Source organism: Sorghum bicolor, chromosome 3, assembly GCF_000003195.3.
Source record: "Sorghum bicolor cultivar BTx623 chromosome 3, Sorghum_bicolor_NCBIv3, whole genome shotgun sequence".
NCBI classification, from domain to species: Eukaryota; Viridiplantae; Streptophyta; class Magnoliopsida; order Poales; family Poaceae; genus Sorghum; species Sorghum bicolor.
In genome coordinates, this window is record NC_012872.2 from 59,078,117 (window position 1) to 59,105,697 (window position 27,581).

Below are 27,581 nucleotides of genomic sequence, written 5' to 3' on the forward strand. Positions count from 1 at the left end.
TTGGTAGTGTGACTTTGATCTCTTATGACTAGTAAGGAGTACCGTCTCCGATCTAATTTATTGGCTGTTTTTGCTTTACTAGATATACAGCGTTTATTACATATCTAAATATATTGTATATCTAGGTGCATAAAAAAATTACCAGGTATCTAGAAAAGATAGAATGATCTATAATTTAGGACAGAGGTGATAGTATTTCTTAAAATAAAATATGCAATTATATCTTCATAATTAATCTTCATGAGAACATTATTTTCAAGTGCAATTATAAACAAGAAAATTTAATGTAACAAATTAAATAGTATATGTACATGAAGTCAAAGCTTATTTCAAGATAATGAAACAAAAGAAGTCAAAATATTGACACGAGGATTTTGTATGTTGTTATGGATACGCCTTGTAATGCGCCTATGCTTCCAGCTGTGTTCACCCTAAAAAACAAGGAAAACAAATTCGCCATGATGCTTCTAGGCCTACGAAATAACAGAATTTCAGAAACTTGCCATCGAGGACAAAAGACAGGATCGGTCAGGAACAGGGAGCCAGTACTTGTCTACTTGACGGTCATACTATCGTCCAGTCGTCAGGGCGGCGGTAGGTGTAGATGATCAGAGCAACTCCACATATCCCCTTTCCATTAAATCATCTACTGTATATGAGAAATTGATTTTTTAGAATAAATCATATATAAGGGATTGAGAAAACTGAATTTATGCTTCTAGGGACTATTCTATATATTGCTGTTGAGAAAAAACTATTCTTATATTTGCCGAGACCCACGTGCCAGTGGCTAAAAGCATCTTCTTCTCTCTCTTTCTCTCAATCTCTCGATGCCGTGGCCGGCGCACGGTTCGTCCCCTCGGGCTCCAGCGGGCCCGATGCAGCAGTCGACGCGGCTCGTTCGCTCGTGCCCCGGCGGCCCCAATGCGGTGGCCGGCATGGCTCACGTGCTCGAGCTCGTGGACATAAAAAAAAAAAAACCAAAACTTTACAAGATTCAATATACATCGAATTTTACGGTATATGTATGGAACATTAAATATAAATAAAAAAGATAACTAATTGCACAGTTTACCTATAAATCATGAGACGAATCTTTTAAGTCTATAATTAGATAATATTTGTCAAATAAAAACGAAACTGCTACAGTATTAAAATCCAAAAAGTTTTTAGATTTCTCGTACAAAGATCCAAACCAAACACATGGTAAGCAAACAAAAGCGGGTGGGGGCTTCCTCCTTTGCAAAGTCACGTGGCGTCATCCTGGACACGCACAACTACTGGCTTGTGCATCTAGGGGATAGCAAGGCAATCATTCAGGGCAGGGCGGCGAACGTTCTGTGGTGGTTTTAGTAAAAAGAAAAGCCATATCGATGAAGCAGCACAATGAGGTAGTTAATCTTCCAATGCAAGCAGTGGAAGAGCAGCTCAAACTTCAATTATATATTAATTTATTTTGTTGCAATGGGACCACATAGTCTCAGCTTTAGCATCAGGTCCAGCATTCTCACGTCATCGAGCAGTCACTGTCGCACTTCAACGCTTGCTTGAGTGAGAGGAGGCCAATGTTGCTTCTGCAGGAGTCTCTGCAGCTCTGCGAGACCACTACCATAGCTGACATGGATACACATACACGGGGTCGAGGTGGAGTTTGGGGCAGCACGCCATGTCATCGCGTTGGGCAACTGCCATCGTCCCCCTTCGCGGTCTGCGCGTTTCTTTTCACCCTCTCTTTTCAGTTCTGGTGTTCGCCATTTCTACCACAAGGTCTCTCGGCCTATAAATAAGTGTCCCTCGTAGGTTTGTACACTGCGCGAGCAGCGCAACTCTACTCCACCACCGTTCACGATTCACCTTGGTCTAGCAAGTCAGACGGGCTGTCGTCCACACTCCACGGTAAGACTCCCGCCACTCTCAGCCTCCTCCCAACTTGCCACCCTCACCGACGCCACCACAGGAGAGATGGCAGCAACCGACGAAACACCACCAACGCTACTAGGGCAATGTGCCCAGTCGGTTGTGTTCGGATGGAGCGACATTATAGCAGAGAGAGAGAAGAAGAAGAAGAAGAAGAAGAAGAAGAAGAAGAAGGGGAGCAATCGGTAGGAGAGAGACGGAAGCGCACTAGGATAGAAATAGAAGGGGTACAGAAATAGTGGGCTGGGCCGCTAGTGTATATGTTCATTTCAGGGTATTCAAAAGCTCTTCTTTTCTTCTCCTGAAAACAAAAAAGAAGTTTCTTTTCTTTGGTTTAATTTTGACAGACTTCATTCAATCATTTGAGACAAAAAAATTGAATTCAAACATTACAACTTTGAATTTTAAGATTTTTAGAATATCTTGTAATTTGGTATGGAGGGAGTACTTTAGGTATAATTACATCAAAATGGTCTGTGTTCTTGCTCGCCGTGCTCTTTGCATCGTCTGCAATCTTTGCGTCGTGCTCTTTAGTCTTTACACACATAACATTGCTGAATGTCTTGCCCCCTTTTTTTTGGCACTATATTATAGCACCAGTCAACACATAACATTGAATTCTACGGTCCACGAATAAGAGGCCAGATATTCAAATCATGGGTACCGATAATGTAAATGATGTACGGTGCACGTGACATATGATATAAATCAAAGAACCGCTATACATTTGCTCTCTTTTTTTGACCTTTAATTGTGGCTGTAGTTTGGTGTAGAGTTTGGAGGGAGTACAATCTAAAACCTTTTGATTGTCATTATTGTTTGGTTATTAAGACTTCCTTGAGCCAAACTCTACACCAAACTACATGTCGTGGAGGAGGAGTGCCGACGTGGGAGGAGGAGCATCGCCGCTAGCACAGAACATCAGACGGTGAGAGAAACTCAGCTGAACTAGTCGAAGTCTGGCTCTAGAAGAAACACCAACCTGGTGTTTCTGGTTGGGCCTGGCTAAGACTATACGGAAGGCCGGACGAAGCCTGGCCCCAGAGGCTGGTCAGGCAACCAAACAGGCCAAAATTGCCCCATTCAAACAAAATGCTAGGGTTGAAGACTAACCGAACACACCCTTGCAGTATACTCCCTCTAGCCAATCATATTTGACCGCTCATCTTATTCAAAATTTTTATACAAATTATAAAATAGATAAATCATTATCAAAGTACCTTTAATAATCAAATAAGTCATATCAAAATAGATGATATTTATATAAAAAATTATAATAAGACGGATGGTCAAATAAGATGTCTGAAAATCAACAACAACAGTCTTTTTGAGACGAGTACAAATGTACAAACGGTGTTCACTTTTTGGATATCAATGGAAAATGAATATATTTTGAGAGTACCCCAAAGATGTTTATGAGCAGCCAGGCCATAACAGAATAACTGACATCAAGCATAAACACGCACAAAGTTCATACTAGTTCTTATTTACAACCCTGCGAGACCATAACGTATATATGCCAGTCCGGAAGCAAGACAAACTGACAAGGAAAAAAAAGGAACCCCTCCTTTGCCATCCTCGGCCCTCCCAGAAGCAAGCTATTTTATTTGCCAATGTGTTTGGCTAAAGTAATACTTCTTACATATTTGTTGATAAATACCCCGAACATAATTAGGACGACCAGGGAGTTGATTTGTTCAGGAACAGGAACCTTCAGCCTTGGTTCTTCACAACAAGAACTGGACGCTTTGAATGGTGTACGCAGTAGTTACTGACGCTCCCAAGAAACAACCTGCAGCGACGATAAAGGGTAGTGGTCAGAAAACGGATGATAAAGTGCTCAGGATTATTCTTGTTGGGTGCCTTGCGCCACATAACAGGAAGCCAATCCATGGAACACAATATTTTCTTCAAGTTATATTGGGTCTCTTTGGTCGTTGCTCAAAGCAGAACTTGCCAGAAATAGGTTGTGTTAACTGCCCCCCAATATAATGCTCGAGTGAACTTAAAGAAAGAACAATTTTGGAATGTGGAGAAAAAAAAACTTGCCACTGTCAGTATGTAGTAGTCAAATCGAAGAAATGTCCTAACTACTCCCTCCATCTAAGTCATTCCAAGAATCTTGGAGAGTCAAACTTTTCAAAGTTTGACCAAATTTATATGATAAAATAATAATTATTATGATACCAACTAAATATCATTAGATTCTTTCTTAATTATATTTTCATAGTATACTCACATTACGTTACAAATCTTAGTATTTCACTCTATATAATTTTGGTCAAACGTGAAAATATTTTGACTCTCCAAGATTCTTGGATGGAGGGAGTACTCATTAAGCGAGAGCTGGAATATAGGCTAAACAAGGCTTCCTGGTCAGTAAGCCAGAACTGGAATGTGGCTCAGCCTTTTTCAGAAATTAGACACATAAATACAACTACCAATTACTTTGTGCTGGCAACTCGGAAAATAGACACATAAACATAACAACGAGATTCAAGATACTAAACTATATATACCTTTGTATTGGCCCACGACTGTGGCTTCCAAGAACCAGCAGATCAACATTTTTCATCTCAGCTGCCTCACATATCATCTCTTTTGCATCTCCTACCTCAACAATTGTCTCTACAGCAACCTGCAATGCAATTCAAACAGGGGTAGTATAGTGGTAATGGCAATGGTAATGCTAGCTACAACCACCTGCAATTCAAACAGAAGGATGAAGGTAATGGCAGATCGTTGCAACGAAATGGCAATACTGAATATGTACAGAACACACACTACTGCAGTCTGGAATAAGGTAAACAAACTCTGCTCAATGCCTCAATCCATACCAGTCTTTCTCTTTGTACATGTTACAGAGCCAGTGGATAATGTTCAGGTAAAGTTGGTTTTTTTTAATGAAGTCGGATAAAGTTGTTAGAAGTTGCAACCTGAATCTCTCTATGGCTCTGGAAAAGGAAACCGGATCTGCGGTGCACATACCCCATGCTCAGCGCAGATGGCCACGACCTTGTCGAGGAGCGCCTGCGTGAGCTGCCTCTGCTGCTCCTGCATCGACTTGATGAGCTCCGGAGCTACCGGAGGAACGGTGCCCACTAACAAATCGAACGAAGCATCCCACTCAACCGACATCGAGATGTGGAGTGAGCAAGGAAATACTAGATGAGATCGACATCGAGCAGTACGTACGAGGTGCGCCAAAGGCCGCGGCGGAGACATAGCCGAGGGGGAAGTGCGGCTGCACGGTGAGCACCAGCAGCGGCGGCGCCAGCGTGGGCGCCAGGTTCCGCAGCACCCACTCCAGCGCGTGGCCGCTGCACTCGCTCTCGTCCACCGCCACCATCACCTTCTGCAGCTTCGGCTGGTGGTGGTCGCCCTGCTGCCCCTGCCCCTGATGCGGCGCTGGCGCAGCCATCGTCGTCCGTTCGTCCACTCCTGCAGTCCGCCGCTGCTAGTAGTGATTTAGCTGTTGGTACAAGTTCGATCTGCCAGAAGAGAAAACGCTCGCTCGATCTGGCTTCTCTCGGCTCTCAGGTCGCCTTTTATGGGTAGCTGGATGGATAATGCCAGTATGCTCGATTGATGGATAATCAGACACTCACGATCGGTGGCGTGGCTTCTGGAACTTGCCAGATGCACAGGCCAAGTTGGCGAAGTCAGCCACATGTCTACGAGGCGAGCGGAGAGCAATGCTCGTGGATCCACGATAGGCAAATCCAATACGGCGGCGGTTCTTAGCTTCGCTCCAAGCGAACCGGCTCTGTTCGCTGCAGCAATTTCGTCAAAAAAAAAAAAACCACTTAGGCCTCGTTCGTTTACTGTCGTTCCGGGCCAGGAATGGCCAGGAATAAATCCAGAGGTAGGTGGCCTATACAAAATATAATTGTGTTTCCGGCTGGAATATTTCCTGTTCTCCATTTCCCTTGAAACGAACGGCACCTTAATCGGTTCCAGATGCTCTCCAAAACAAGAAACAAGGAACCAAAATTTCTCCAAAATAATACCTATACAAACAGAATACCTATATACCAAATTTGAGTATTCTTTCTCTTTAAGACCTATTTATAGAAAGAGTTGTCTCGTCTTATTGATAGAGAAGACAAAAAATAGGTATTAAACCTTTTAACAGTAGCACAATCCAAAGGATAAATGAATCTTATATTTTAAGTTATGGTTGTTGGAGACGGTCAATAGAGTACATATATAGTAAATATTTTTGAGTGTGCAGAAATTGTGCATTTATTTGTTCGACGTGTGATACTTTACTCAAGTAATAATACTATTAATATTTTTTCCAACAACTACTTTTGTGTCTTTTTTCAGATCTTCAAATATCCCTACGTCCTAAAATAAATGCACACTACATCCTAAAATAAATGTACACCTCATATTTTGAGAAGTCAAATTCTTTTAATTTTAACTATATATATATATATATATATATATATCAAAAGGAATATCATTGATTAATCACGTGATATATTTTCATACTTAACCTATTTAGAGATTCAAATGTTAATATTATTTTCTATAAATTTAGTTAAATTTAAAATTTGTTGACTCCTCGTTGTGCCAGATCAGCACATATTCTAAAACAAAGAGAGTACTTTGCTGAGGTAGATAAATTGATGCAATTGTAGCAGCAGCGGAGCCGAATAGATCCTTAAAGTGGATTGCGTTGAAAATTAAATTAAGTTTGCCCAGATTCACGTATGGAATGAACAAATATAGATCCAGACGAATATGAATGCATTCGACTAAGGCCTTGTTTAGTTAAAAAAATTGCAAAATTTTTCAATTTTTTGTCACATAGAATTCTGCAACACATAAAGTATTAAATATATATTAAAAAAATTAATTGTACAATTTATCTATAATTTACAAGACGGATCATTTAAATCTAATTAGTCTACGATTAAATAATATTTATCAAATACAAAGAAAGATGCTATAGTATTTATTTTACAAACAAAAAAATTAGAACTGGATAAGGCCTAAAATCCCTGCAAAAAATAGGAGATGCCCCCCCCCCAGTGGCATCCCCAATCCGCACGCGCACACACGCCTATATCCAGCCATTCGCCCCCACGCGGTTTCCAGCGGACGCCGCGGTTCTCTCTTTCTTTCCCTGCCAAAAAAACACGGCCCACGGGTGCACGGCGCCGGGCCGCCGGCCCCTGTCGTCCAAACACGCCCGCCCCCGCGTCCGTCCGCCACACGGGGCGCCCCACCCGTCATCCGCTCTCCAGCGGCAAGTGGGTAGCAACCAGCGGAGAGTGGGAGGTCGTTGTCGTTGGTGCCACGCCCACGCGCTGACTCGGACGTCGACCAGTACGTCGAAAAGGCACACGGCGCCTCCATTTCTCACCCGCTTCCTTCCCCCCCTTTGCCCCTCTCTCTCTCTCTCTCTCTCTCTCTCCTGCCGATAATAAGAAGCTTCCTCGCCGTCTCCTCTTTCTCCGTCCTAGCAAAATCCTCCCCGTACCGAGAGCCAAAGAAACAACAAAGGCAGGGGAGAGGCCGGCGAACTACGCGAGGAAAAAAATTTTCTTTCCCGGGAGGACGAAGTCGGGAGTCGGGACACGCGCGGGGTCAAAATCGTCTCCGGTTGTTGGTGCCGCTGCCGTGCCGCTGCTGCTGCTGTCGGAGCCGAGCAGGAAGGGGAGAACGAGGCAACGAGCTTGGAGACAGCTCAAGAAGGAGTGGGACGGGGAGGCGGCAGCCTGCTTGTGAGAAGGCACCTGACACGTGAAGGAGCCCGAGCGAGGGTAGGGAGGAACCAAATCGGGACATGGACTCGGAGCACTGGATCTCGCGCCTGGCCGCCGCCAAGCGCTACTACGCGGCGCAGCTCGGCCACGTCGACGGTGAGGACGTCCCCGCCTTTTTTTCCTGCTTCTCCCTTCACTCGGTAACATCACGCGAGGCGATCCGTCCTGGTACTGATTTGCGGGTTCTTTGTTGGTGGGTTGGTTGCAGATGTGCCCGGGATGGGGACGGAGGAGGTGGAGATGGAGATGGAGATGGAGGACGACGGCGACATGGAGATGGAGATGGAGATGGAGATGGCGCTGGAGCTCGGGGACGCGACGTGGCCGGAGGTTGCCTGCCCCTACTGCTACGAGGACCATGACGTCGCGTCCCTCTGCGTCCACCTCGAGGAGGACCACCCCTACGAGCCCCACGCCGCGGTGAGTCAGTCAGCTTGCTTCTTGCTGCAGGACTCTTACTATAGATAGTCTGATAGTGGATTGTGAACCTGAGACGTGATGCTCTTGCTTCTTCCTCCGATTGGAGCTGGAGGAAACGTTGTGGCTTACTGCTTCAGGCGTTGACCTGATGAATCAGCTCATGTGCTCTCGTTTTTGTGGTATAGTAAACTTTTCAGAGGATTTTGACTATCCGTGTGCTGTGTCTAGTTGGCAGATGCAATTTTAGGAGAGCCAAGGTTCAGTCAATTACTGAACTGAAGCTTATGGCTTCGTAGCTTCATGCAAAGAAGAGCACTTTGGGCTAGAAATTGTGGCTTAGTGACAAATAGGGTGTTCAAGTTGGGCTTGAGAGGAAAGAATGTAGCTTAGTCCGAGTTTAAGTTTATTTGTGTGCTTCAGACTATTGGTTTAATGACAACACGATTCCTCTCCGCTCAGCCAAGACCTGTGGGCTGTCCTCATCACCATCCTCTGGCACCTTTGGAATGCGCAAGATGGCGCTGTTTTGTTTGTGACTATCGTCCCTCACCCTGTGGTGTTATAAATCAGTGTGTGACCACTTTGTCATCTGGAGCAAACGATTCTCTCCTGAGTCTCTTAATTTTGATTTGTGTTGTTGGCGTATTTACCTTAGAACATATAACTCTAAGATCCCCCATGAGCCAGGGTAAACATGTGCACTGTGATCAAATTCTCTAAGAAACTTGGTTGTTACATGAGTGCTTGAGAAAGTTTTGGATGATTTGCATTATTTGACGATAGATGAAAAGGTGTCAAGAGATGCTATAAAACTTATGGGAGAAGTTTCTTCTGTTTAAATGTGTGACCTGATTCCATTGGTTTGAGAGGCGATAGTTGGGATAATGGATTCAATTACTACATTTGGCTCGTTATGTAATAATCTTAAAAAAGTCACCTTCTTGTAGCAAGGATAGTGCCACCTTAGTTTAAGTCATCCTAGGTGGTCCAGAATAACCCTTCTTTATCAAATCGCCTCTATGACAAGTCATTCAAAATGAGCACCTCATACTGCTTCTGTTTATGCTGTACTGTTAGATTGCTAGCAGAGGTAGTGTTCTCATTTTCATATTTTCCTCTCATTTCAGCCCTGCCCCATTTGCTCCCAAAGGATTACAAGAGATATGCTTAACCATATCACCATGCAACATGGTTACTTGTTCAAGGTTCACCCCTCTGCCTTCCTCCCTCTCTCTGCAATAACATTCTAAATAAAATTTCGAAGCCTTCTGACACCCCATTTTTATTTTCTACTACAGAATGGTCACAGGTCTCGCAGATTTATTATTCCTGAGAGAGATGCGATTTCTTTATTGAGCCGAGATCTGCGTGGTACTCATTTACATGCTCTTCTAGGGGGTGTTCATGGCCACAGAACAAATAATGCAGTGGCCACAAACATTTCCAGTGATCCTCTTCTTTCATCTTTTGGCCTGAACTTCTCAACATCAGATGCACCAGAACCATCAAAATCAGCATCTTCTATTCCAGATGGTGCCTCAATACGTAAGGAGATACCAGTTCAGCCTTGGGAATCAAGGTATATATTACTCCTGTTATAAGTTTGCTAGATTCTTTATGGGCTATTTTTACAATTGTTTTCCAAATTTGAAGCTATTTTATTAATTTCTTGCATGTCTGCTGAAAACAATCTCATTATGAACCTATTGCATCTTCTGTTCTCCTTTCTACTATTCAATTACCTTGCATACATTGGTTTCTTGATATATGCTGTTGCCTGAGGTTTGGAATTGCACTATGATAGTTCACACTTCCACAACCAACAAACTTCAATGAAAACTGATTTACTGTTAAAGCACAGATAATTCGCTTTACTGTTAAAGGATTCACGTTCACAGGGGGGCAGAGCTACAGCTTGTCATCGGGGTCCGTCGACCCCGATGGGTTTGATAATTTCAATGAAAAATTAGCGCATATAGTACTAAAAGTTCCTAATGAGTAATATGACCTCACCTATTTATAGACATGACTCCGATAATCATGTAGTCCAGATTCGCCACTGCACATTCATGGCATTTTAGACAAAGGATTTCACTTCATAGATGTTTTTTTTTTACTTCTCATTTACGTATGCTGTCAAGCAATGTGCTTTAGTGCTTACAAGTTTCAAGGGCACACTTCCTTATGTATGAGATACAGGAACTTCAACTTCTGTTTCCTTTTCGATGGCAGTATTGATTCATCTCTGACAAGCGAGGAAAGGGAGCAAAAGCGGAAACAAGCTACCGACAGAGCAACCTTTGTGCAAGGCCTAGTGCTGTCTACTCTATTCGGAGATTGATTGTTCAAAACAGCCCTAGGTTCTTGCACTTGCTAGATCGGCACTTACTCCTGCCTGGTCCACATAGTCAGATAGTGCTCAACCCGGTTTGGTGCATCTAACTCTGATGGCAGGAAATTCGCCTCAGGAAACTTAGCCGCGTTCATCTTTGTTTCAGTGAATTGCGCAGTTGATTCTACCATGATACAGCTTTGATTTAAGCTAGCTGTTGTTGTACCTTTGTTTTTATCAATTTATCAGCCAGCAATTCTTATCTGTAACTCACTGGTACATTGTGTTTGTACCGACATACATAATAGCTGTAACATCTACTTACACAATGCAAGAAAGACACTTGTTCGAGAGCAGTTGCCAAAGTGCAAATCTTTTTTGTTGTAGTAGGGATGAAAATGATACGGATATTTTTCGATTGTATTCGAGATCGAATTCGTTTAGAGAGGTTTAGATCTGTCCGTATCTGAGTCCGAATATTCAATATCCGATACCGTATCTGTATCCGAATACTTAAATTATTTATGATGTCGATATCTAATCGTATCTTATCTGACATGATTAACATCATCCGTATTCGAATTCGAATCCGATCAGAAATATGAAAATAAATATGATATTTCGAATACGACCAGAAATATGAAAATAAATATAATATCAGTAATATCCGTCTGTATCCGATTCATTTTCATTCCTATTGTAGACCGCCTCAGTATTCTCAGCTATGCTGTGCATAATGGAGACACGAATGATGCGGTTGGACCGAGGTTGTAACTTGTGTGGACAAGCTGCTGTGGAAGTTCACGTTGGCTGACCCGGCCGGCGAGCATTGACCGTAGATCAAGAAGGCAGCTCCAGTACTTCGGCTGTCGTCGTAGAAGTAGACGTGTAGAACGAAGACTCGAAAATGCTGCTTTCGTGAAGGCAGAACCATGCTCGTCCAGGTGAAGGTGAACTGTTTCCAGCGTGAAAACAGTGAAGTCGCTACTGCTAATCGCAACGCCTTACTCCATAACGTGCCTGTCGGTCAAATTATTTTAACTTCAACTAGGTTTATAAAAAAATATAATCCATATCTCTAAATAAATTTATTATGAAAGTTATATTAAACAATTTTCATCTATATTATAAATATTAAGATTTTCTTATACATATTTGGTCAAAGTTGAAAATATTTGACTTCTCAAAAGGTAAGAATAATACTCTCTTCGTCTTAAATTTAGGTCATTTTAACTTTCTTGAAATCTCAAGTTTAACTAAATTTATTTAATAAAAATAATAACATTTATGGTATAATGACATTTACGATACAAATATAAGTATTATTTGATTCTTCATTATTTATATTTTCATCTAATGATATTAATTATATATTATAAATATTAATATTTTCTTATATATATTTGTTCAAAGTTGAAAATATTTAACTTCTCAAAAGATAAGAATAATATCCCCTCATTTTAATTTTTTTAGAGTGTCAAAGCATCTCAAAGTTTAACTAAATTTATATAATAAAATAACAACAATTATGATACCAAATATAAGTATCATTAGATTCTTCATTAACTATATTTTTAAAGTGTACTTATGTCGTACCATAAATATAATAATTCTCACTATAATTTTAGAGAAATTTAATATGCTTTGACTTATCAAAGAATATTTGATGGCTTGTAATTTGGAACACCTACTCCTTCCACCCCATTAAAAGTATTTCTTTTAATAATAGATAGGGCGGGAGGAGCATGTGTCGTAACCTTATTTTGATTTTGGCCTTGTTTGGTTCCAATTTTTTTAAAAAATAGACACTGTAGCACTTTTGTTTATATTTGATATAAATATTGTTCAATCATAAACTAACTAGACTCAAAAGATTTGTCTCACAAATTAGAGTCAAACTGTGTAATTATTTATTATTTTTATCTATATTAAATGTTTCATGCATGCGCCGTAAGATTCGATGTGACGAAGAATCTAAAGTTTTTTGCAAATTTTTTTGAAACTAAAGGCCTTTATTGTGTTTGGTACAACGGTTTTGATATCCGAAATATCTTTGGCCTATGTACTGCAATATTAAGAGCGGACATAAAGCCCGGTATCCGAAATCCAAACCAAAATTACCTGAACCCAACCCTGAAATGCCCTCAATTACATGAAATATCCGAGAATATCAATTATCATGTAATTGCGACCTATTGATCCATATAATTGTTCATGTGTTTTGTTCTAAAATACCACTAAGAGCTTTTTTTATTGCTTAAACTTAAAATTATAGTTCTACCTCATCTGGATTTTTTTTTGTAGTTTTACTAAAGTCATGTGGTAAAAGAATGCCCGAACCCAACCACAAAATAATTTCAGATACTATTTTCCTCAAAAAAAAAATGGAAATGCGAACTGATTTTTTCCGGTAACCCTGAATACCCACGGTATCCATCCAGAAATCAAACATGGCATGTCTATTTGTTGTATAAAGCACGAGACGAAGACGAGGCACATCATGTCAGCATCTCGTGTGTAAACATGCACAAGACAGGTTAGATTCAGCCCAACAGCGCACATGTATGGATCAGGCAAGATAGCATTTCCGGCAGTAGCTTAGACGTACAGAATTACTCCTCCCCACAACGCTGAGATATGTGCAGGTAAGCAGAAATAGCATTCCCTTCACAGCAAAAGAGTAGGGAAGAAACCACGGTATAAGTAGCACTCATGATGAAGTTTTGTACAGCCTTGACTAGAAATCTAAAGGCTATCAAAATGAATACGGGACCGAATCGACATCTCATTAGACTGACTATCATCTCTACCATGAAAATTCTGAGTGTACATCAAGTTAAGAAGAATTGGTGATAAATAGATTGCCTGTACAGGGAAGAGCTAGCATCTACTCTACGCCATAAAGCTTGTATAAACCTGCACAGCAATCTTGATTTTAGCTATCTGTTTGAACAATAAATGAATTTAATTGACAACCCACAGTGAATGTACCTTAAGCCACGGAGACAGCCTCCTCCAGAATAACGAAGCAGCTCACTTTGAGAATCTGTCAGTTGGAATGTGTATTTAGCTGCAAGTCATAAAGCAAGTGCAAACTCTCTTAATCTGCAGTTCAGTGTGCAAGATCATCCTATTTTCAACATTGAATACAAATAGTAGCACATGCAAATATAACTGTACAAAAGGGAGACAGGACTAAGCGGGGAGGGACAAATTGGCATTTTATCATAGTAATGACTCGAAAACCTCCACAACATGATTGCATTCTAGCCTCCAAAAAAATTTGCACAATCTTCAAAAGCATAAGATTTAATGCAAAAGCTAGCATTCCCGAGGAACAAGATTGAACGATTGAATAAAATAAGGAAAACAATGCATATTTTCAATCATATACAAAGTGGTCCCAAATTGTTACTGAAATATCAAACAGACAAACACAAATCTAATCAGAGGCAAGAGGATGTCATCAGAAACCAGGTGACAACATTTCAACGCACTAAAAGATGACAACAGGCTTTGTACGATGTACTTTTTGTGCCTCCTTTGTTTTTTTAAGTAATGACTTTGCTGTGGAGATCTCCCACACAGTTCTTTCATTAAAAAAAAAGATAATTGGCAAATGCAGAAGTACTGAGATTGCCGTAGCCAGCCAATACATGGGAACAGGGTGCGACAATCATAGAAGCATAGGATTCTGTCTTTGATTTCAATAAAAGTGGAAATCTTGTTTCTAGAAATGTCGGTTTCCAATCATATTCGTTCCAGCCAATATGCAGTCATATCTAGTGCTCTTAAATGCATTGTTTATAGACACTGTTGTCAATACTCAATAGCAAAGAGAAAATACAAGTTTAATGCATCCATAACATACCTCAAAATGTGTGTGCCTTTTTGCCAGTAATGATTTGGGAAATGTGAAGTCCCCTGCTGAAAGCTTCATTGAACAGGATCCTTGTTTGCATTTCCTGAAGCCCAGGCAACCATGATAAGACAGCCACAGGTGCCATAACAATTACTCCAAACAATATGTCATACAAACGTGCCACAGTAACCACAGTTTTCCAGACCATCTCAGATCTCCTCAAATATGGCTTGAATACGAGAGCAATAGATACGATTCCCCAGCCAGTTGGCAGAAAAGCCAAAAGACTAGTAAAAGTATCAACAAACTGAAACTTTGTGAATTCTAACAGCACAACAATAGCAGCCACTGTGCTCCCAACAATGATTGCCTGGACAAGTCGATACCGTATGTGCTTCTTTGCTGAATATCTATCTCGAAAGTATGCCACTGTCACAAGAGCCACAAAAGCTAGGAGGATGCATGCCCATGAAAGAAGATAGACAAGGATGCTTCTACTCTGACCAGCAATGTGAAGCCGATAAACAATTGCATACTGAAAGAAGAAAAATCGAAGGTCTAATATGATTTCCAAGATGCAGCCCCATAGACCCGTCGTCCGGAGATGACCAGTTTCATCCTCCCACCACGTCTCCCAGCTTTGATCTGACTTAACTGAGATCCCACCTCTGAACCAGATCCAGTTTAGAAAATCCTCAAAGTCATTAAAATTCTTCAGCCAGTCAAAACCAGAGGGATTAAAAATGAAGGGAGCAAGAATCCATGACGACACAAGAAACCAACTTGAAAGTGTCAGCAGAATATACACCAGTGTATTCCCAGATGCGCTGCCATAAGATGCATACAGAGTTAATATCACACCAAGTTCTATAGCTTTGATGAAATGGCTGCGAGCATAGAGCCTATAGTTTTCAGCAAACTTCTTGTGCTCTACAACAAAGCCTCTGCCAGTGGCCCGATACTTCGCTCCTCCGTGAAGGATCGTCCTCCCATAATAGTGTGTCTTTGTCCCCATGGAGAATGTGTAGAAAACAGATGCAAACTGTAGCTGCATTTTCATGAAATCCCACGCAGCAGTGAGGAACCCATGCTCAAGTGAGTTTTCAATAATCATGGGTAAAGCTGTGAACAGGCCTAGCTGTATGACAAACTGCTGATTGAGGACAGCTCCCAGGGCTGCATTATTAGAAGAGGAAGTGTTCTTGCTGATATAGTCCTCAAGCCCACTGAGTGCAAGGTAAAAGCGCCCCCATACAAATGCATAGACAGTTAGCACAACCATCATTGTATTGAAATAGAATCCAACAGTTGTATAGAAGAAAGAGAGCATCCGGAAGAAATCCAATCGGTGGCCCAGCCTGTAAACATCTCGGCTCAAAGTTTGTTCACCATTGCCACTAGCAACCTTGGCTTCAAACATTGAGACCTGGTTGAGCCCCACATCTCTACCTTTACCAACCTGGATATACTCATGGTGTGTAACATTACCGCCACGGAGGGTACAGTTGAAACCAGCAAATATATCCTCACTAATGTTGATTGTTTTTGATGCTTTACTGATACCACCTCGTCCCAAAAACCAAAGACGATCAAAAACATCTGGGTGGCCATAATGCATTCTGACTTTAAGTGGATCAGCCAGAACACGCTGCCCCAGAGTGACAAAACTTGTCTCCTGGGCAGACATGAACCAAGCAAGAGAAGAAACTGAACCCGTGAAGACATGTTCACGAACCCCAAGAATTTTAGGCTTGCGTATTCCATAATAACGATTGAACTCTTCTAGCAGGTTTCTCATCTTTAGAGCTTCTTCAAAGTAGTTGTCTTGGTTCATATCAATCGTTTGAACTGCATCACCCCTCGTGAAGATGAGTGCATGATTCTGATTTTCTGGCTTTCCTTCGCCAACCTTCAACTCTCCAGGCAACTTAACCCGATAGATTTCAACCTCCCTCTGCAATTGCTGATCATACTTCACAAGAACAGAGAAGTACTCTTTTTCGTTGCCATTGATCTGCCTTTCGTCAACATAGGCAACACGTAATGCTTCATAATTTTTCATTAGTTCCAATATTTCAAAAGCGTTGGGGTCATTCTTAGCTTTCTGATCTCCATATACCTGGCATGCAACTACATATGTGTATTTCATGAGGACAGTCCCATACTCGCTTCCTTTAAATAAGGAGCTCACACTACTGCTTGCTCTGCTCAATGCACGAGAGGAAGATGCCCTGCTGTAATACCCTGACCCACCAGCAACCCCATCATGCCTTGAGGATCCAATTCTTGAGGAACCCATAGTAGCTAACTCCCTTGATCCAGTCTTTAAGTCATGTTCAGAGGCAGAATCCAGAAATGTCAGCATTTTGAGAGCTTCATAATAGTACATCATTCCCCTCACTGTACGTGATAATGTCTGGCCCCTGTATGAGACCCAGTGCCGAAGATCTCTTAGCCTTTCCTTCTCACTGTACAGCTCGTTAATATCAGACATCCCCTCACGTTTCATTCGCTCTACAAAGTACTCCCACTCATCTGGGTAAATCTGTTTTAGATAGTATAATATTGAGATGCCGTCTTCATTCTCTTTATAGAGTTGGTCCTTGCTGTACAACACCTCCTCCCTATAATAAGGTGTCAAGACACTGAAAGCCATCATCTTCTCAACCTGGGTTGCCCTTGGTATGTTCATAAACAATGAATTGCTGAAAAAGGCAATCCTCCGACGAGCTTCAAGGTTCTGTGGGACATTGATCATAGAGTCCCTGGAGGTCAGGATGGTGTGCATGCGCCTCACTTGCTTATAGAAGGTAGCATTCTCCTCTTCCGGAAGCACAACTGCATCCACAAAGAGAAGACTGGTGGGCCTTGATTGTGCAAGACCATCATTTCTCAATTGTTCCATGCTCCTCTTCTCAGCCTGGAAATCACGAACGACAACATCGTAAAGAGTCTGCAAGGCATTAACTATGTTGGTAACATCTTTGGTGGGCTTGAGAAGGAGGCCCAATAGAGCTACAAGCCTTGTATGGATATTATGCAGCTCAGTCATCTTATACTCCACAGTGAACTTCTCCATCTTCATGGCTCCATCAAAATCACTGAATAATTGTGTAACAATGCCATGCTCCTCAGTCCCCTCCTTGATGATCTCAAGAAGCAAGTGTTTTGCACTATCATAGACCTCAATCACAGCACAACGACGATAATCATTCTTGCATATCTTCCTCCATAGCCTGCGATCAGGTCCTCTAACCTCTTTTGCCTGACCAAGTGCAAGGGACAGCTCATTACAGAGCAAGAAACAAGGCCAACGGATTACACGCACATTCCACAGCTCAGGCGGCAGCTCAAGAAGCTCAACCTCACGATCACTAACAATGTCCTCCTCCCGGAACTTGCTTATTATCTCATTCCAAACGAGTGCAAACCGTCGTGCCTCCACCTGATTTGACTCAATCTTCCGAAAGGATCGGCTGAAACCGTACCTAAGCTGTAATCGCTGCCAGAAATTGCGAAGACGGCTGGGCAAGAAGCTCTCATTCACCTGCTGCTCCTCTGGCATGATGTTGAATGACATGGCACTTGCAAAGAACTGGAACCGAAGTCGCAGCTGTTTCATGTCCCTGATCTCCCCTAAATGTGCAAAAAGCCCCACAAATGCACCCGTCAGAGAAGAAAAGATAGCATACCAAATCTGGATATCCATGAGGTAGATCAACACCACTGGCAACCAGAGGACAAACACCGCAAAACGATTACTCTGTCCAAAGAACTCATGCCATGTATACTGGATTCCACTCAGCTTGTATATCTCTTTTGTGGGTTTTACAAGTGGCCTGATTTGGAGAAAATAGCTGAAGGCAAACTTCACGGCAAGCAAAAGCACCCAGAAGATGGAGTACTTGACATTGTCAATGGTGCCCTCACGTAGTCCTCGGCCAACAAAGCTGCGGCTCTGGAACCACCAGGTCAGGGCATAACAGATCTTCCAGTTTGTCTTCTCCAAAGCGTTTCGCACCCAGGGCACAATGAAGAGCACAATAGCAAGGACCTCAGGGATAACAAACGCTGCAGCTGCATAGAGGAAGCTCATGATTCGTGAATCAGCTGCTGAAGACCACTGCCCATTGCTTGACCTCTGGTCCCAGATCCTCTTGTATAGGACAGCAAACGCAAGGACCCATGCGGCTGCAACAATGGCCTTGAGCACCATGCGCAGAGCAAGCATGCGACCATCCCTGAATGCGCGGCGGAACTGCGTGCCAATGTCCAGAAGGGACTGGAGGAACCGGAGCGCAGCCCAGGTGATGAAAATGGAGAGCACGCGCGCCTGTGTGTCCTTGGACTTTGAGCCCCCGGATGGGAGCAGATCATCCCACGGCCACTTGGCGCCCTCCCACGCCACGATCGCTGCAGCTTGCAGGTAGAGAACCAGCATCACCCAGAGCCTGTCGAAGCTCCGGTAAATGTTCCAGAAGGAGCGGACCTCGACGAAACCCGTCTTGCGTACGCGGCTGCGGTCGGGCGGGGTGCGGAAGAACTGGCGCGACTGCTCCATGGGCCAGCCGAGGCGGTCGAAGACGTCACGGCGCCAGAAGTACTCGTTGATGTCATCGTAGTTCCTCCAGGCGGCGTGCGGCGCTTTGCCGTCGCGGCTGGACTTGGCCTCGGCGCTGATGACGTCGTAGATGGGCGTGACGACGCGTGTGAGGAAGGCGTTCTCGCCGTGCACGGCGGGGTTGGCGGGGCGTCCCGTGGCGTTGTCAATGAAGCCCTCGAGGATGCGGTGCAGCTCGCCGGCCATGTGGTGGTAGATGTAGCAGAGGCACTCGGGCACGAAGCGGAGGTTGGCGGCCTCGCCCCAGACGAGCAGGTGCAGGCCCGTGTAGAGCAGATCGGCGCGCGGGTCGCCGTCGGGGATGTAGACGGAGGGGCGGCGGCCGAGGAAGCCGCACCAGGAGGTGTAGTTGCGGAGCAGCTTCTTGCGGATTTGGCGCGCGATGCGGGGCTCGAGCGTGTCGGAGAAGTCGGCGGAGGAGAGGCGCATCTGCGCGTTGGCGAGGAGGAGCACGAGGTGCTCCCGCTGGTTCCTGACGTTGTCGCGCTGGAAGCCGAAGAAGGCGCCGAGCCAGTCCATGAGGTCCTGGTCGGCGCGCCACTGCGAGAAGGGCGGCGGGCGGAGGCCGCCCACGGCCCGGAGCGCCGCCGCGGCCGCCCGCACCTCGGGGAACCGCAGCGACGGGTGCTCGGCGAGGAGGTCGTGGATGGGCAGGATGTTGTAGGGCTCGCCGCCCGCGGCCGCCGCCGGGGCGGCCGCGCGTCGCTGGGTGCCGCGCGGCGTGGTCATGCTGGCATTGGGGTGGGGTGTGATGGGTTTAGGGCTGGGCTAGATCTGGGGAGCGGGGCGGCGGCGGCTAGAGAGGTGGAAGGGGTGGAGGCGTGGAGCTGGATTCTCTGCAAGGAAGGCTGGAAGGGAGACGGCCGGACGGGTCGGTGTGGGGTTTGGGGATGGTTTGAAAATTGAAACCCGGGGCGACCGTCGTGGGGAAGGGGATGGACGATGGATGGAGTGCCGGGCGGGCGGGCGGGACCTGTGGGGCGGACCGGCGGACTGGCGGAGGCGGGCTGGCGCCTAGGCCTAGGGGGTGGGCGGCGTGGGGTTGATTCCTAGGCCTTGTTTAGTTCATCCGAAATCTAAAAAATTTTCAAGATTCTTCGTCACATCGAATCTTACGGTACATACATGAAGTATTAAATATAGACGAAAATAAAAACTAATTATACAGTTTGTCTGTAAATCGCGAGACAAATATTTTGATCATAGTTAGTTCACGATTAGACAATATTTGTCAAATAAAAACGAAAATGCTACAATAGCGAAATCCAAAATTTTTTCGAAACTAAACAAGGCCCGAGTTTCCCACGCGAGTGAGACGCGACGCGAACTGGGCGACCTCGCGTGATTAGCCGGAATTCCATGAAGCGAACCGGTGAGATGAAACGGGGGATGTGGTCCAGCTCTTTGTTTTGTGCTCGGTTTTGGAATGGTTTGAGGGTTTATTTTTGGTAATAAAAATTAAAGAAGGATATTACCATTTCCATGCTATGTTAGTAATTAGGTAGTACTAAGGCCTTGTTTAGTTTGACAAAAAATAAATCAAGATTTCCTATCACATTGAATCTTTAGACGTATGTATAAAGCATTAAATATACATAAAAATAATTAATTACACAGTTTACCTATAGTTTGCGAGACGAATCTTTTAAGCCTATTTAGGCTCCGTTTGGTTTCCATTGCTAAATTTTAGCCAACTAAATTTTAGTCACTTTAGTAGCTAAAGTTCCAAACACATTGGCTAAAAATGAGCTAGAATAGTTAAGTAACCAAAATCCCCCACACTAAACAAGGTCTTACTTTTTTCGAACTAGTTTCATGCAAGTTGGAATGTTGAATGAATGAATGGTGAGATTGTTTCTGACAAAAATGAAAAATGGCATGAATAGTGATGTGTTGAACACTTTGGCGTGAATAAGAGCACTCACAATGCAGACTTTATCATAAAGTCTAAAGTTATTTATTACCTCGAACAATGTGTACTTAGGGCACTCCTAATGCAAGAAACTACATATAGTTTCTATACCCATTAATTTCTATAGACACTATAAATAGAAACTATGGTCCCAATGGATAGTTTCTATAGAATATTTTTATATCCAATCACATTCATTCTCTCTCCATTCTTAGCCAATCATATCACTTCATGTCTTGGATTTTGTGTAGACATGGTTTCTAACTTAGATCCAGTTTCTATGATTTTTACTCTCTCTCTCTTCAATAACTACATTGCCACATCAGTAAAATGCTTAGGTGGCATTGTAATTAATGTCTATAAAAACCACAATAGTTTCTGCATTTGGAGTGCTCTCACAATGCAAACTCTATCATAGACTCTAAAGTTATTTATTATCTCGAACAATATGGACTTAGGGCACTCACAATACAAGACTCTATCACAGAGTCCAAGACAATTAATTACATATTATTTATGGTATTTTGCTGATGTGGCAGCATATTTATTGAAGAAAGAGATAGAAAAAATAAGTCTCTAAGTCTTATTTAGACTCTAAGTCCACATTGTTTGATGTAATAAATAACTTTAGACTCTATGATAGAGTCTGCATTGTGAGTGCCCTTAGAGTCCAAATAAGACTTGGAGTCTTAATTTTTCTATCTCTTTTTTTAATAAATATGTTGCCACATCAACAAAATATCATCAATAATATGTAATTGATTATCTTGAACTTTGTGATAGAGTCTTGCATTGTGAGTGCCTTTAGAGTCTAAATAAGACTTGGAATCTTATTTTTTCTACCTCTTTCTTCAATAAATATGTTGTCACATCAGCAAAATACCATAAATAATATGTAATTAATTGTCTTGAACTTTATGATAGAGTCTTTCATTGTGAATGCCCTAAATCGAGCAATATATATTTGCTCCGGTCATTGAATAAGTTTAGTCAAGGCAGAACCAATGGAGTAAAGATGTCACGTTCATGGTATTTAAGACAAATACTTTCACAAGGCAAGTTGTTTGGTCAGAATATTGCTTACCTTTTGCAGGTCTTAATTAGACATGGTCCTTAGAACAGCCTAAAAAACCTCTCAACCAACGTATCCCTTCCTACGTTGACGTTTTAGATAACTCAAGTGTTTTCACGAAGCTTGACATTTTGGTCGCGTGGGGTTATGCTAGACGTGCCTCTTTGCCTCTGCGCGAAAAAAGAAGTGGCCACCAGGGGTCGAACTTAGCCTCTGCGCACTAGCCAGCTAAGTTGGTTTATTTTATTGTACAGAGAGCACTCGTAAACATATTTATTAGAAACAGACATAAAAAATTAACTCCTAATTAATTATTTTTTGGTTATCATAATCATATCCTAAACGTCAAGAATTATGGGTATAATGGGAGTAGCTTGAACTTTGGACTGAGGATACTATTGTTGCTTGTACGTACCACTCTCCACGCTAGAATAGACAGTAGCTTCAACTTTTCTATTTCTATTTGGACATACTAAGGCCATCCTCAATGGAAGTTTCATGACATAGTTTCCAACACATCTATATTTTGGAAACAGTGCATAGAAGTTTCATGGGGATGAAACTCTCTCTACTCCTATGAAACTCTTATCATCTCTCTCTTCATTAATATAGCGCCACATCAGCATATTTAATGTGCATGAAACCTCCATTAAGACTGGCCTAATTTTTGAATGAAACCATCACTACTACATGTCTCCATTAGTCACGCCCTACAAGAAATTGGGCATATTTCATAGTTCTTCTCAAGTCCTCGTTTTTTTCTATGAATTAAAAACAAGCCTTGCATTGATGATGAGTTCAAGTTTCGCATTTCAACCATAGCATAGGAATTTGTTGGTGTTGAACACCGAACCGATAAAAAATGCTACAGAAGTAAATAATAAATGGTCTATTCACATAAATGGACTAGTTATTCTTTATTTGTATAACTAGTCAGATGCCTCGGTATAGATCTTGTGAACAAGCATGACAACAAAATCAATATATCCCCACTATTTTTCTCACAAGGTTGACCTTACCACTTTTTATCCACCAATCCATAATACAAAAGGAAAAATATCTCTAGCAGATCCCCTATTTTCTCAACTATCCAACCATAAACCTTTATAATGCTCAGATTTCAACCACAACCAATTTGTTAAATTTAAACACCTTAATTTGAATTATGAAAGCTAATTTAGTATCCACCATGTCATAGGAAAAACAAAGTACATAACACATGCAATCAAACTAGGTGTCTAGGTATGGATGGATTTGCATCATTTATGTTATTCCCACAAACATGCTCGACCAAATCCTCTCGAAGTTTCTCATGTGTTTGCTTGTCTTCGATATACTCATGTGATCTTGGTCAACATAGTGGGTCGTCATAAAAAAAGTCATCTACAAACCATGTACCTGACTTAAATAAAGAGAAGACAATTCAAATGCACAATGGACATCTAAGACAATATTTTTTGTGTCAGCTACAACGGATTTGCTATTACATCTTCTATCCCTTTAGTCTTTAGGTGAACTCCTAATCTATCACATCTCGCCTAAAGAAAGGAGAGATTTGTCCCCCTAGATGAGTTGGTTGGAGCAAAGGTCTCTTATATCTAAAGTTGCTTTTGAAAGTTTTCCTAATTGATTTCAGGGGGAAGGACTTTGAAATGTGGTGGAAATGCTCTTAAGACCCTTTCTGGAATGAAGAATTTTTTTCTTATTCCTCACATCTTTTCCTCGTGAAAACGAGCTGACTCTATTTGGCCTAAAAAGAATGTAGTTCTAGGTTTGAGTCAAAATTTCTTAAGTTTGGCCAAATTTGTTAAAAAAATAATATCAACACTTATGTCTCCAAATAGATTTATTATTAAAACATATTTCATAACTAATGTAATAACTTTTATTTGATATTATAAATATTAGGATTAGGATTTTTATATAGACTTAATTAAACTTAGAATTATTTATCTTTTCATTAAGTAAGAATTACACTTTTTTGTTTAGGGCGGAAGAGCATGGGCGGATTTAGGGGTATTCCCCAGTATTCTCGGGAATATCCAACTATTTTGGTACACTTTTATGTAAATATGTATATATACTTATATATATAAATGTATAATGCTATAATATATAGTACTTTCGCACATTTAAGCTCAAAACATGTAAAAAACTAGCATTTCAGTTAGAAGTCTATATTCTAAAAATAAAATATTAGTTTAAAGTTGCTGACTCGCAGTGCGATTGACTATATTTTAAACCTATAGATTTGATTTTGTGGAAGTGGAAATAGCCAAGTTTGAAATCTTATATGGTTTCTAATCCACGCGCTCCAAAGGACCCTTATAAGACTTAAAAGACCGGGGGGCTCATTTGCAATAAACCATCACCATCTGCAGTTGCGCCCGCCGCCGCTACAAAAAACAAAATGGGAAAAGTAGGTTCAACGTCAGCGGACCGTTACACCCTCGGAGCGGCGCTTCAGCTCCAGCAGTCCAGCCGGCCCGGCCGACCATCACACCGCAGGCGCGCGCGGTGTCCCGGGGCCGCGGCACACTCCAGCGTCGGCAGCGACGGATCACGGATGATACATCTGCGAGGAAGGTTCGAACAAACGTTCCTGGTCCTCGCCCTTGCTGCTTCTTCGGCCTTGTTTAGTTGGCAAAATTTTGGGTTTTTGGTTACTGTAGCACTTTCGTTTTTATTTGACAAACATTGTCCAAACACGGAGTAACTAGGCTCAAAAGATTCATCTCATAAATTTCAGATAAACTGTGTAATTAGTTTTTATTTTTATCTTTATTTAATGCTGCATGCATGTGATCAAAGATTCGATGTGACGGGGAATCTTGAAAATTTTTGCGAAAGCATCGCAGGTCAGTCCAGCCGTCCTCTGGGGCCTTGTTTAGTTCAAAATTTTTTATGAAATCGACACCGTAACACTTTCGTTTGTATTTGATAAATATTATCCAATCATGAACTAACTAAGGTCAAAAGATTCATCTCGTCAATTTCAACTAAACTGTACAATTAGTTTTTATTTTTATCTATATTTAATACTCTATACATACGTCTAAAGATTCGATGTGACGAAAAATCTGAAAAAATTGAACTAAGGCCTTGTTTAGTTCCGAAAAGTGAAAACTTTTCGGAACTGTAGCATTTTCGTTTGTTTGTGACAAATATTATCCAATCATGGACTAACTAGGATCAAAATATTCGTCTCGTGATTTCCAGCTAAACTGTGTAATTAGTTTTTGTTTTCGTCTATATTTAATGTTTCATGCATGTCCCACAAGATTCGATGTGACGGGGAATCTTGAAAACTTTTTGGTTTTCAGGGTGAACTAAACAAGGCCTAAACAAAGCCTAGAGGGAAAAAAGAAAAGAAAAGAAAAGAGAAGCATCGCCTGTCTGTTCAGATCCCGATCATACGGGCACGGCACGGGGCTGGATCAGGGTCAGGTCAGGGGTCCGCGCTGCCATGTGAGCCGGCGGTGGGGCCCGACCACGCGTTGGTTTGTTGAGCTGCAACTGCAGGCGCGCCTCTTTTGTCGCCTGCGCGAGTAGCCGGGAAAACGACGGCAACCAGTTAGGGTCCGACGCGACACGGTTGCTTGCGAGCCCCCCGGGTGGCCACGCAAACCGTGTGGAAATCTGTTACGCTCAACCTTGTGAACGAGGGAATCGTCTCGCCTCACGGCTCACGCGTGTGGTGATCCATCGTTTTACTGACCGACCATGTAACATCCTACTACTGCTAGTATCTGCTCGGCGATAAGCTACTGCGATGACCAATCGTCGCTAGAAACAATCCAGCAGGTCTTGTTTAGTTTCCAAAAAATTTCAAGATTTTCAGTCACATCGAATCTTACGACACATGTATGAAGTATTAAATTTAGATGAAAACCAAAACTAATTACACAGTTTATCTGTAAATCACGAGATGAATCTTTTGACTCTAATTAGTCTATGATTGGACAATATTTGCCATAAACAAACGAAAGTACTACGGTGCCCAAAACCTAAAAATTTTGCCAACTAAACAAGGCCTGAGTCCTTGCAAAACGACAGTTCACTGGACCGGATGAGTTCCTTTCGCCACCCCCGGCAGGATCCGGAAGGTAGCTGAACAACCTCATCTGCTCGTCTAAATATTTGCCCAAACAGGTACTGATGCGTGCAACCATGATCGGCCCAGGTTGTCATTTCAGGACGGGGGGTGACGGTGCTATTAGTATTAACGAGAAAACAGAAAGTACAGGCACTTTTATCTCTATACTAGGCGCTCTCTCTCTCTCTCTTTTTTTGCTCGCAAAAAAAAAAAAATACTAGGCTCTTTTTTGGGAAAAAGAAGGCGCATGTGGATTAAAAAGAGACCCATGTGATCGCCCATTCCAAGGCCTCGTTTAGTTCATCCTAAAAACCAAAAAATTTTCAATATTCTCCGTCACATCGAATATTGTGGCACATGCATGAAACATTAAATATCGATGAAAACAAAAACTAATTACACAGTTTAGCTGTAAATCACGAGACGAATCTTTTGATTCTAGTTAGTCTATGATTGGATAATATTTGTCACAAACAAACGAAAGTGCTACAAAAATTTTCACTTTTCGAAACTAAACAAGGCCCAAACAAAAATATGTACAAACAACCTGACATTTTTTTTTAAGTACGAGGGCTTAGTTCATCTCAATTTCAAGATTCTTTATTACATCAAATCTTGCATGAAACATTAAATAGAAACAAAAATAAAACTAGTTACACAATTTACCTGTAAATTATAAGATGAATTTTTTAAATCTAGTTAATCCATGATTCAACGATATTTATCAAATAAAAATAAAAGTTCTATATTACCGAAAACTAAAAAAATTTCAGAAAACAAGGCCGCGAGTAGTAGACTAGTAGCTAGCTAGGCACATCACATCAACTATCCCTTTCAGACCCTTTTTTTTTCTCCTTGAAGAATCGTTCCTTTCAGATTCTACATCAGACAGGTCGCAAGATTACAGATATACCTATGAGAGATTAACGCGTTGGATGAGGATGACAAACTTGTTGATGGCTCCATGACCGTATGAGATCAATTCCAGCCCGTCGCACTCTGAGAAAGTGGCTTCGATGTGACGAAATTCTCACGCGCAGGTGGTCCGGACAGGAAATATTGTGTAAGCTTCGGTGCTGAGATTTGGCGACGTGGACGCGCTTAGTTAATTAATCAATGAATTGAACACGGTTACACGTAGAGATGAAAGTGGTAGGGATAATTCTCCGTTCCGATCCGCTCTAAATTGGAATTTTAAGGATATAGAAAAGTGTTTCTAATATCCGAGCGGATACAGATAATCCGAATCCGATTATATGATGCGGTGTAGGATATGATATTGGCGAAATCCAACGGATATAGATTATCCGATAATTAAATTTGGATTATCTGACACCTATAATAAGATAATCTAAATATTTTAAGGAGCCCAAAGCGACAATATGTAGCCCACAAGTAAAACACGTCGACTATCTTTACACAAAGATGGAATGGTAATTCTGTGACTGGCTGATTGCCTATTTCACTGTCGCTTGATTGGTGGCTATATGTATATGCAAGCCCGTGCCTCCTAGCACCACTTAGGCAACAAAATAATTATCATCTACCAAAGTGGAGGACTAATACACGACA

At 42.0% G+C, this 27,581-nt stretch overlaps 3 protein-coding genes across 4 annotated transcripts; 1 reads left to right on the forward strand and 2 right to left on the reverse strand.

The window, feature by feature from the left end:
* LOC110433969 (universal stress protein A-like protein) lies at window positions 3,261-5,591 on the reverse strand. The gene is made up of 4 exons (XM_021457248.1): window positions 5,113-5,591; window positions 4,906-5,018; window positions 4,437-4,555; window positions 3,261-3,709 (listed from the first exon to the last, which is right to left on the reverse strand). Exons 1-4 carry the CDS (start codon window positions 5,336-5,338, stop codon window positions 3,631-3,633), a joined length of 537 nt encoding a protein of 178 aa, XP_021312923.1. The 5' UTR covers window positions 5,339-5,591; the 3' UTR covers window positions 3,261-3,630.
* LOC110433949 (protein DEHYDRATION-INDUCED 19 homolog 3-like) lies at window positions 7,318-10,818 on the forward strand. The gene is made up of 5 exons (XM_021457163.1): window positions 7,318-7,790; window positions 7,903-8,114; window positions 9,242-9,319; window positions 9,413-9,693; window positions 10,347-10,818. The coding sequence occupies exons 1-5, from the start codon at window positions 7,715-7,717 to the stop codon at window positions 10,453-10,455; spliced, it is 756 nt and encodes a 251-aa protein (XP_021312838.1). The 5' UTR covers window positions 7,318-7,714; the 3' UTR covers window positions 10,456-10,818.
* On the reverse strand, window positions 13,008-19,861 carry LOC8055695 (callose synthase 12). 2 transcript variants are annotated; one of them, XM_021456059.1, is made up of 3 exons: window positions 14,318-19,861; window positions 13,438-13,492; window positions 13,008-13,362 (listed from the first exon to the last, which is right to left on the reverse strand). In XM_021456059.1, the coding sequence occupies exon 1, from the start codon at window positions 19,656-19,658 to the stop codon at window positions 14,319-14,321; it is 5,340 nt and encodes a 1,779-aa protein (XP_021311734.1). In that variant the 5' UTR covers window positions 19,659-19,861; the 3' UTR covers window positions 13,008-13,362; window positions 13,438-13,492; window position 14,318. The 2 variants fall into 2 exon arrangements, with proteins under 2 accessions (XP_021311734.1, XP_021311732.1); XM_021456057.1 differs by having other exon boundaries at window positions 13,438-13,516; window positions 14,318-19,860.